Source organism: Carlito syrichta, unplaced genomic scaffold (genome assembly GCF_000164805.1).
Source record: "Carlito syrichta isolate Samal-C Ts95f unplaced genomic scaffold, Tarsius_syrichta-2.0.1 Scaffold303242, whole genome shotgun sequence".
In the NCBI taxonomy this organism is placed as follows: Eukaryota; Metazoa; Chordata; class Mammalia; order Primates; family Tarsiidae; genus Carlito; species Carlito syrichta.
The window spans coordinates 503,489-514,897 of NW_007247338.1; the positions used below are offsets into that span (position 1 = coordinate 503,489).

The following is an 11,409-nucleotide window of genomic DNA, read 5'->3' on the forward strand; positions in this document are numbered from 1 at the left end:
TGATATGTTGTGAAGCCACTCTCAAACCTATTTACCTAGAAATATAATGCAACCATTGCTACTCTTAACACATATTTGACTGGAAAGGCAACTTCGATCTCCCCAGGCTATCTACTCAGAAAAGTGAGACACAATCCCTCTATAGATTCTATAATCTCCCAACCTCTAGGACTTGGCCTGAAGTGCTCACAAGACTAGTCGTTACATAGATTGATGTATTTTTACTCTTCATTCAATATAGAGGAAAATTAACTTTCATATCACCAGGTATTCCTCCAAACTCTATTTTTTGCAATATAATATAAGCTCATGTTCTTCTGAAAAAAAATTTCTTAAAAAGCTATCTCCTAAGATTGAAAATGCTAAAGAATATTATTTCTGGTTATTTAAATTAAAATTTAAAGCTCAATAGACTTCTTTGGGCTGGTTTATAATTTGCCATTTCTCCTGCGACACTAAATCTCACTGATTTAATGAATGGAGGGTCTTGGGGCAACAGGAAAATAAAAGAATCACATACTTTATTTTTTAAAGTGAAAAGACATACATAGTAAGAATGATTGGATTTTAGTAGGGATGATATAGATCCTTAAACACAGAGTGCCATGGTTCTTTATACATTGTCTTGGATAATATTAATGATTTCATATTAAAATTGATCATCGACATCTAATCCAAACAAAAGTCTATATGATTGTAATAAGAAATTGTTTTATGGTAAATATGGTGTGTGATTTCAGAGAGTAAAATTTTAACATCTTCAGGATCAGTCACCAAATCACTTTCACCATTCCAAGTTGCAGTTGCCACATTCATATTTGTCATATTGTACCATGGAGAAGTTGTCTAAAAATAAATGAATAAAAAAGATTTTATAGGAAAAATTCATTAAAAGGTTCTATTTACTACTTTTTAAATAATGAGTTGAAACACTGTTTAAAATAAGTTGAATCTAATGAATTCAACTTAATGCATTTGTGGAAGCAAAAGTATGAAAGAATAAATAGGTATTACAAGTTTTATTTGGAAATAAATAATATATAAACCAAAACTAGATAGTTTGTCTTAACTACTAGTATTCAAACATTTAACAAAGGTAATTTCAGTTCTATTTATAAAACATGAAAGTATTTTAATCAAATTTTCTGTGGCTGTATTACTGTCAGCATGTTAACCAATAAATTGTAAATATTCACAATAAAGATCAACTCTGAAATCACTGAATCTGATCTTCAATACTGACTTCAGACTTTTACATGAATGGACCACATCAGACCTGGAGTTTAGCTGAGGCAGAAAAATATGGTAGAAAAGCATAAAGTCAAACAGACTTGGGTTTTAATACTTCAATAATTTTGTCATTATGCTTATAAATTTTTACCACATTCTTACTGAGTCTAAGTTTTTAATAATTATTTATAAGTGCATGGCTTATCTTCCTAAATAGAATAACTGATATTAGAGCCAAGAAATATATTATGTCTTTTATTTCTTATTTAACCAAGTATAGATCCAAGAATATTATAAACACAATATGGAAAAGCTGCTTTGGTTGGATGCAGTAGTATGGCTCCAAATCAACATAATCTACATTTGCTTCTGGTCCTTCTTACTGTGTTATTATACTCTAGGGATCTACAGATGATACTTGTTCTACAGGAAGGAAGGGAGTTTTTAGTTTTTACAGAATTATGTCCCTGATTAAAATTAACCAAGTTCAGATCAGGACTGCCACAGTCAAAAGCTTTCAAGCGAATAGAGTTTAAAAGCTGAAAGAGAAAAAAATAAGACCATATCATTTGTTCATTATAGTGGCAGTTGATGCAAGTTAGGTATGCACTGCACATACTCTCCCTTTGTACTTGGTCATCTGGTATTTGTGCAGGTGGACTTCTTTGCTCCTTCTTTCTTTGGGAAACGTAAGGGGAAGGAGTTGGGAGTGAGGGCAAGGGTATCTAAATAATATGACTCTATCGTCTTCATACAAATACACATATCCTTAAGGCCTTTTACTACCCTAAGAGGGCCTGTGTGTTTGGGGAACATCAGGTTTCCTCAGAAATCCAGAGGTTCATCAACAGAGGTCTTGCACTAGGACTAAGATAACATGCCCCTAAACAACCTTGTTTCTAACAATAGAGCTCAAGAGTATGTCCCAGAAGCCACTCCTTGCTTTCCACCTGCATACTCACAGCCTCACTACCACTTTCTAAACCAGGGAAGTAAGGGCCATTTGGAGGTTCAAACTTCACCTGCACGAAACCTGCTTATGTAACTAATCCTGACTTGCAACTCACATATTTATTTAAAAAATAAAATTAAACTAATCTATTAGATCTCATTTGATTATGCCTATTTTCTCCTTGATTATGTTTTCATCACAAGAAGGTCAAACTCTCAGGTTACCCATCATTTTTGGTATGCTAAACATTATAAAGCTCCAAACATTTTCTATTCTGCCTCTTCCCAACTCTTCCCAACTCCTAAAACTCTCTCTACCATCTGGAATTCCATCATCAATTTAAATCTTAAACCTTCTTTTCTGAATGGTCCCTTTATTTTCCTGCTCTATTGAATTCCAGTTTTCCCTGAAAATACTTCTTCCCCTGCAGCTCTTTCAAGTGGTGCTACATTTTTCTCCCATATATTAGGTATTGCCATTGTTATCATCTATTAGAATTCAGGTGGTTCTGCTTGTTCTGTTACTCATAACTGTCATTCTTTCTAAAACTACATCCACTTTGGAGTGATTTAATCCTTCCAACAACCTGGTCTTTAAGTTTCTTGAATTGTTCTCCTTCAATAATCTTGTTCTCCACCCTGCACTAACCATTCAGTCTATGATCATATTATAAATCTTCAACACTCCAGTCATTCCATTATCTAATTTTTGTTCATTTTGCTTTGTGAAAATTACCTGCTCATTCTTTCTAGTAAATCAACCTCAAAAATCCTTAAACTCTGTCAGGATCCTGAATACATTCATCCTCCCCCCTTTTTACTATATCTTATTTTCTTAATGTCCCTACTCTTAACCAGTTGAAATTCCACAATCATTAAAACGATTTGCTTACATTTACTCAACATGTCTCTGCTTCTATTATATTGTCCTACTTGCCTCACAAAAACACAACTCTAGAAAAATCCAGTTCTCCACCTATACTAATAAGATTGAACAAAACTGGAGGCAGAACTCATTTTAAATTTATCATTATGAAACTAATGTAGGTTGTTAATTATGCCCAGCTATAATTCCCCAGTCCATTTCTTTTTCCACTCTTTTAGGTAATTACTTTCTCCTCTTTCCACTGGCCGCTACTTTCTCTCATCCATACTCTCTTTTATTGAAGCCTGCTTCCTATTTTAATAAAAAGACAGAAGAATTTTTAAAATATCTAAATCAAGAGTCTTTTACTATATTAATACACTTATTCAGCAAATGAGCAGATACTGTATATTCTTTCTGTTTCTTACATATATTATTTACACACCTAGCTAAATCTTATAATTTAGTTTACTAGATGTTATCTATCCTAGCAATCCACTCTTTTCTCTGTTACTTTATAAAATTTCCTCTCTTTACTAGGCCATTTTCATTAATATAAAAACATGTTGTTAGTTCTCTCATATAGGTAGATAGACAGATAGACAGGTAGGTAGATGGTTGAATGGATGGATGGATAGATAGATAGATAGATAGATAGATAGATAGATAGATAGATAGACAGATAGATAGATAGATCTCATTTCCCACCAAGCCCTAGACAAATAACTTTACTTCCTTTACAGCAAAATTGTAGAGAAGAGTTATCACTATCTCCAATTTTCTCCTCAATCATTTTTGTAATTATAGTAAAATACACATAAAATATAATTTACCATGTTAACCACTTAAAATTCAATGAAAGTTTGTTTATAATATTACGCAATCCTAATCCCATCATCAGTTAAATTCACTTTAATTAACCTTACACTTCTATCCAATGATGTACTAGAGCCAGCTTATATCAGCAAATGCCAATTATGGCCATTGCTTTCCAACTCTGAGTGTAGTGGCATCACATTGGTAGGAAATCAATCATGGTAGAAATATAAACAACATGTAAATAAGCAAATGCTTCAATGCAAGTCTTCTTTCTCCACTCCCACAAAGAGAACCAGTTATTAGACATTTACCAGCACATACTATGTCCATCCTTACACTAAAACTGGTCAAGGTTATTGATGACCATGACACTTATAAAACTCTGGTCAATTCTGAGGAATATTTTCATGTTATGGTACTTGATATAGTTGTACATCCCCTCATTCTTGAGATCTTTTCTTCTCTTAGTTTCTATAATACCATATTTCCTTGCTCTTTTTAATTTTTACTTACTTTCCTTTTCAGGTTTTTTTGTCTGATTTAACCTCTGCTGCTTGACATTTTAATCTTTTTCATACTTCAGCACTCAATTATTGCTCCTCTTCTCTATACTCACTCTATTTGTATTCTCACCCACTCTCTTCCTACACTCTAGGTTCCTCTATACAACTGCTTACTCAAATTCATCACTTGAATGTCTAAAACTTAACATCTCCAAGACAGAACATTTTACCTTTTCTCCAAACCTCTCCCCCATTAAACTTCTTGATCTACTTTAATGGCAATTTCATGTTTAAATTACAAAGGTCAAAAATTTCAGAAATGTCTCTTTCTCTTCTTATAGAATCCATTATTAAACCTTGTTGAATATATGTTTGTGATAATATATGTATATTCAGAATCCAACCATTTCACCACCTCTACTATCAACATGTCAGTCCAAGCCATCATTATTTTCTGTTTGGATTGTTGCAATAATTTCCTTACTCATTTACCGCTTCCACTCTATCTCCACTGCAGTCTACTCAACCTAACAGCCGAAGTGTTCCCTAAGTGTAAATCAAACCGGGCTTGGTGGCTCAGCCTGTAATCCCGCGCCTTTGGGAGGCTGAGGTGAGTGGATTGCCTGAGCTCCCGCATTCGAGACCCGCCTGGGCAGCGAGATCTCATCTCTACAATAAATCAAAAAATCAGCCGGGTGTGGTAGCACATGCCTGTAATTCCGGCTACTTGGAAGGTTGAGGTGGAAGGATCACCGGAGCCCAGTAGGTCGAGGCTGCGGTGGCCGGGAGTGGTCACTGCACTCCAGTCTGGGCGACAGAGTGAGACTTCAACTCAAAAACAAACAAACAAAAAAGTGTAAATCATATCACGTCACCTCTCTGTTCAGAATCCTTCAGTGGCTGCCGATCTCACACAGAGTGAATGCCAGATCCTTACAGTGGCACACATACTCCTACCTATTATTTTTCTGGCCCCTTTTCCTTGTTATCCTTGTTTCTTACCTGAGCCTACCAGAAATACTCATGAAAAAAGGCTTTTTATCAGCTACTCCTATCTGAAATGTTTGCCCCCATGCTATGGTTTGAAAATTCATATGTTAAAATTCTAAACCCCAAAGTGATTGTATTTTTTGTAGATGAGAAAGCATATGCAATATTTTAATGATACTTTACATTTATCTAGTGTTTATTAACTTTAATGAATATTCATAATCATTATTCTACTTAATTCTCATAATTTTTTAGTTAGGTCACAGATTTATTATTAATTTCACTTTTAAAATTGAGGAAATAGATTCAGAAATATTAAATGAGCTGTTCAATGTCATCCTGACACTACAGTTCAGAAAAAAGATTTAAAATCTAGTCTTCTGATTTCAGGAAAATGCCCTTTCTACTATGTTATCTTGTGTTCAACATTAAGATTACATTCACATTGGATTTAAATATCATTTATTGAACAAATATTAGTTGAGTATCTACGATATACCAAGAACTCTTGGCCTTGGAAATACAAAAGTGAGCCAATATGCTCACAATCCTCAAGGAGCTCACAATTTAACAGAGGAGAAAGTGCAGTCTAGTAAGTATTTCAGATTAGGCATAGGTGAGTCTATTCTAGTCTTAGTTGTTTTTTTTTTTAATAAAAACATCTAACTTTTATTACTTCTTGCCTTTTCAGAGTTAACTGTTATGGGTTGGTGTCTAAATAGAGGATCTACCTGAAAATTTGCAAAAGTTCTATTTCCATTTGCCAATATTTTGAAATAAAATGTCTACCTTCCTTCCCTTTGTCCATACTTCAATATGTTTTAGTTTATATATATTTTAACATAAACTATTACATCTATAATACTATAGAGTTTCATTATCTTTTGTTACTTTTTCTTTTTCTTTCTTTTTAAAATTTATTTTAGAGTTGTAAGTTACAAGTAGGGATTTACTACATAAATAGGTTGCACACAGGTGAAGTTTGGGTTTCTAGCTGGCCCTCTCCCCTCAGTAGTGGACCAGGTACCCATTATGTTGCCAAACACCCCACTCTCCATCCTCCCTTCCTCTCTCTCTCTCTTTCTGTCTTCCTTCCTCCTCTAGCAGTGCCTAGCATTTGCCAATCTCAAACTCGCACTAGTGTGACTAGTGTTCAGGGCCTGCTTATGAGTGAGAACATGCAGTATTCAGTTCTTTGGGTCTGTGATAGTTCACTTAGTGTTGTGGTATCCAGCTGCATCCAAGTTGCTGCACAAGCCATGATTTTGTTCTTCTTTATGGCTGCATAATTTTTCATTGTTACATATACCACATTTTCTTTATCCAGTGCAGTAACGAGCAGAAGTGATGAAAGTATTGCAAAAATTCATTGAATTGTGTGTCAAAATGGTCCGCTGACGGTGAGAAACATAGCAGACCAAATAAACATTGATAGAGAAACAGGAAAATCTTAACGGAAATATTGGCATGAGAAATGTATGTGCAAAAATGATCCTGAAGGAGCTCTTGCATTAATGACAATACACCAGCTCCCACAGCACTGTCTGTAAGGGAGTTTTAGCCAGTAAACAAACTGTATTGAAACACCCTCCCTACTCACCTAATCTTCCCCCCAAAGACTTTTTTCTTTACCTAAAGATAATGGAAATATTGAAAGGAAGACATTTTGATGACATTCAGGACATCAAGAGTAATACAATGACAGCTATGATGGTCATGTCAGAAAAAGAGCTCCAAAATTGCTTTGACAAGGGGATGAGGCACTGGTGTTGGAGCATAGCTTCTAAAGAGAGTACTTCAAAGGTGACCATAGTGATATTCAGCAATGAGATATGTAGCATTTTTTCCTAGGATAAGTTTGTGAACTTAATTGTCATCCCTCATTGCTTACATTTCCACCAACAGTTTAGAAGCGTCCTGTTTTCTCTGCAGTCAAGCTAGCACCTGTTATTTTTTGATCCTTACTGGTGTTAGGTGGTATCTCATTGTAGTTTTGATTTACATTTCTCTGATTATTAGTTAGTTTGCATTGTTTCATGTGTTAATTGACCGCTTGTGTGTCATTCTTTGAGAAGTGTCTGTTTATGTCCTTTGCCCAATTTATGGGGTTATTTGGTTTTTTTTCCTTTCAATTTCTTTGAGTTCCTTGTAGATCTTGAATGTTAGGATTTTATTGGATGTGTTAGCCTTAGATTTTTAAAAAATAATAGCTTTGAATCTTTGGGCAAGTCAATTGAAGGACCTGGCCTAAATGATTCCAGTCTACTGTTCTAATATTTTCTCATTTGTAAAAACATAGATATGTATATTGCTCTGATTATTGCTTAGGTTTGGAGGATCTATTATACTATGATATTAACATATTTAATAAGCTATAAAAAATTATACAAATATGTAATAATTTCATTTTATCCTTCTAAATGTATCATTCTATGGCTATGACTGATCCCTTAAAGAGATAAACCATGAACAGTGTAAATTAAATTGCATTAAAATGCATTTTAAGCCGGGCTTGGTGGCTCAGCCTGTAATCCTGTGCTTTAGGAGGCTGAAGTGAGTGAATTGCCTGAGCCCGCGGGTTTGAGACCCGCCTGGGCAAATTGGCAAGACTTCATCTCTACAATAAATCAAAAAATTAGCCGGGCGTGGTAGCACACACCTACAGTTCCAGTTACTGGAAGGCTGAGGTGGAAGGATCGCCGGAGCCCAGCAGGTTGAGGCTGCAGTGGCCGAGAGCAGCCACTGCACTCCAGTCTGGGTGACAGAGTGAGACTCCAACTCAAAAAAAAAAAAAAATGCATTTTAACAGTTATACCTGACTCCAGTGGAGCATATTTTGAACATTTGTTCCTGTTGGGTTCTGTGAAAAATAAATATCCAAACGACAGAGGAAGTTAAAAAAAAACAACATTTTTTATATTTAGTTCAATCATAGAAAGCATAAACATTAGTATTTATTGAACTAAATTATTTCAAGAAAATTAATTTTAGATAACATTAATAAAAACAAATCAATTACATTTCAACTAAATGTATGAATGTAGTTATTAACTTGTACAATTTTTACATTAATATAGAAACTCTTTCTAGATTTCTAAGTTATTTGACCCATCACTCCTACTGAAAACAAAAGTGATGGATAACACACAAACACCTTTTGTAACCACTAGAGAACTGACAAGATAGAAAGAAATTACCAACACAAACTAAGGACAAAAACAACCCCAAAAGACAAGCAGAGCACCAGGGTGACTTTGTTTAAGGTTATTTGCCCATCCCAAATAATTTGAAGTTTTATTTTGAGAGCTTAACTAGTTGAAGAAAACAAAAATCAAAGATCAGGGCCTACCAAAGTTGAAAGATTTTAAAAAGAAATACTCTCCATGATAAATGGGGGCTCCAAATTCTACAAAGCTTAAGGTAAAGCTGAATCAGAAGCATAGCAGCCATCATGTCAATCTGTAATGAAAGTTTGCACTACCTACATAGTCCTTGGGAACCTCAATCAATGAACCAGATATATAGCAGTAGTGATCTCAAAGTGACGTCAGTTTCCTTGAAAAAGCAAATAATATTCTTGTCCAGAAGAAGGAGAAAAGGCCATCTTAGTATTCAAAATATTAGTAAATATAATTTTTCAAAATCAATAAACTCCACTCAAAAAAAAAGCAAGCACATAAGGAGAGAGGTACCACCTAAAAACAAGCTATAATGAAAAAAAATTTTAAACCTCGTAAATATTTTAGATGTTATCAGATGCAAACTATAAAATAATTATGCAGGTTTGCAGAAATTAGAAGGCAACCACCACAAAATATGAATCTTAAAAGCGAAAAAAAAAAACACAAGAAGCAAAATTCATGTTAATCTCAACTTTCATCATCCTGAGAAGAGAAATAGGGCCAAGTAGACAGTGGCAGTCTTGCTGGGGAGAAGCAACAGAAATCAGTGTATGTGACTGCTACAAAGTTGGAGTTTAGACAGTAGGTTACCAAGATAGACAGTCCTCTGATTTAAAGAGAATTGGAGGGAATTAGACTAACCAAAAAAAAAAAAAAGTCTAAAAATGAGCCTTGACAATTAGCTAAATAAGTCAAAAACTCCTGTAACTGCTGTAGCTGGAATGTGTGTCCACTTCAAAATTCATGTTGAAATCTGGCTATCATTGTGGCAGTTTTAGGAAGCAGGACCTTTGGAAGGTAATTGGGCCATGAAGACTCTGCCCTCAAGATGGGATTCATGCCATGGAAAATGGTGAGTTTGGGTCCTTTTTCTTCTTTGCCTTTCAGCCTTTCACCATTGGGTGGTGCAGCAAGAGGCCCTTGCCAGATGCCAGTGCAAGGGCATCTGGACTTCTCAACCTCCAGAACTGTTGACCAATAAACTTCTGTTCATTATAAATGACTCAGTCTCAGATATTCTTTGATAGCAACACAAAATGTACTAAGACTATAACTTAACCAAGAGAATCTGCAGCGTATCATTCACAATGCTCTGCATGCAATAAAAAAAAAGGACTGATCATGGAATGAAATAGTAAAGCATAGCCAAAAACAAGGACATAAAATAATCAGAAAAAGCAGATGCAGAGATGATATAGAAATTTGAATTCACAAACACTTTAAAATAAGTACGATTAATAATTGGTTAAATAAAAATTTTAAGTGGTCAAAAAGATAGAATTATTTTAACAGAAATCAAATTATTTTATAGTCAAATGGATATTCTGGAGATGAAAAAATACAATATATAAAATTGAAACTGTGTTAGATGGATTTAAAAGCAGAATAAATACAGAAAAAAGATTATTGAACTCAAATTGAAGGCCAACAGAAAATATTCAAACTTAAGTACAAAGAAAAAGTAAAACAAAATAGATCAAAGAAAGATTCTGGTTATAATTGATGGTCCAATATTTTTGTAATTTGAGACTTACAAGAAGATAAAAAATTGAAAGACTAATTGCTGAGAATTTTTTAATTTGATGAAAGAAGTTCAGTGAGCTCTAAACAATGAAACTCAGTTAAACTGGTATGAAGGTGTTGTATTATTTGGGATGTCAGTATAAACACTAATTTAATGTAGGCAACAATAAGGAAGGAACACATTTTGCAAATTTCTAAGATAATAATAAAGAATATTTTAAAAGCAGTAGCAAAGAGTTAAAGGTAAAGATAAAGTGAGATATCAAAATATATTTTAGTAACAAAAAAGAAGTCAAGAAATGTAAAATTAAAAAGTGTCAGATGGGACAAATAAAAAGCAGATAGCAAGATGGTAGCCATAAATCTAATTTTAACAATAATAATATAAAAATAAATTTACTAAATACAGTACCAGTTTAAAAACAAAGATTGTCAAAATGGGTTAAAAAATACTATGAATACTGTATTTGAAGACATAAAAGACAAGCTTTAAAATATCTCCAAGGAACAATAAGAACAACAAAAAAAAAGCCCACCAAAATTGATCCATCAGATTGAAAATATATAATACAAATGAAAACACACAATGAAATATTATTCAGTCATAAAAAGAAGAACATCCTGCCTTCTGTGACAACATGGATGAACCTGGAGGGTGCTACACTAAGTGAAATAAACTAAACAGAGAAAGACAGATACTGTACTTATACATGATACCAAACAAAAAGGTAAACTCACAGAAAGAGAGTAAAAAGTGGTTGCCAGGGTCTGGGAGGTGGGAGAAATGAGGAGATAGTAGTAAAAGGATTAAGTTTTTCAGTTATATGATAAATAAGTTTTGAGAATCAAATGTACATCACGGTGACTACAGTTAACAATACTGTAATATATACTTGAAATTTTCTAAGAGAATACATTTTAAGCACTCTCACTAAAAATATAAAAGATAACGATGTGAGGTGACAGATGTTTCAATACACTTAATTGTGACAATTATTTCACAATGCATTTTTTTTATTTTAAAGATGTGGAGTAGCTGGGTTCGGTGGCTCAGCCTGTAATCCCGCACCTTTGGGAGGCTGAGGTGAGTGAATTGCCTGAGCCCGCAGGTTCGAGACCCGCCTGG

At 34.1% G+C, this 11,409-nt stretch overlaps 1 protein-coding gene across 1 annotated transcript in view; it reads right to left on the reverse strand.

Annotated features, from left to right (window-relative positions):
* Positions 1-613: 613 nt before the first annotated feature.
* Positions 614-11,409, reverse strand: part of LIPJ (lipase family member J) — a 22,899-nt gene continuing 12,103 nt past the window's right edge. Inside the window, 4 exon segments of the mRNA XM_008058194.1 lie at positions 614-684; positions 687-846; positions 1,686-1,769; positions 8,174-8,244. Of these exon segments, the coding sequence (XP_008056385.1) occupies positions 614-684; positions 687-846; positions 1,686-1,769; positions 8,174-8,244 (386 nt within the window).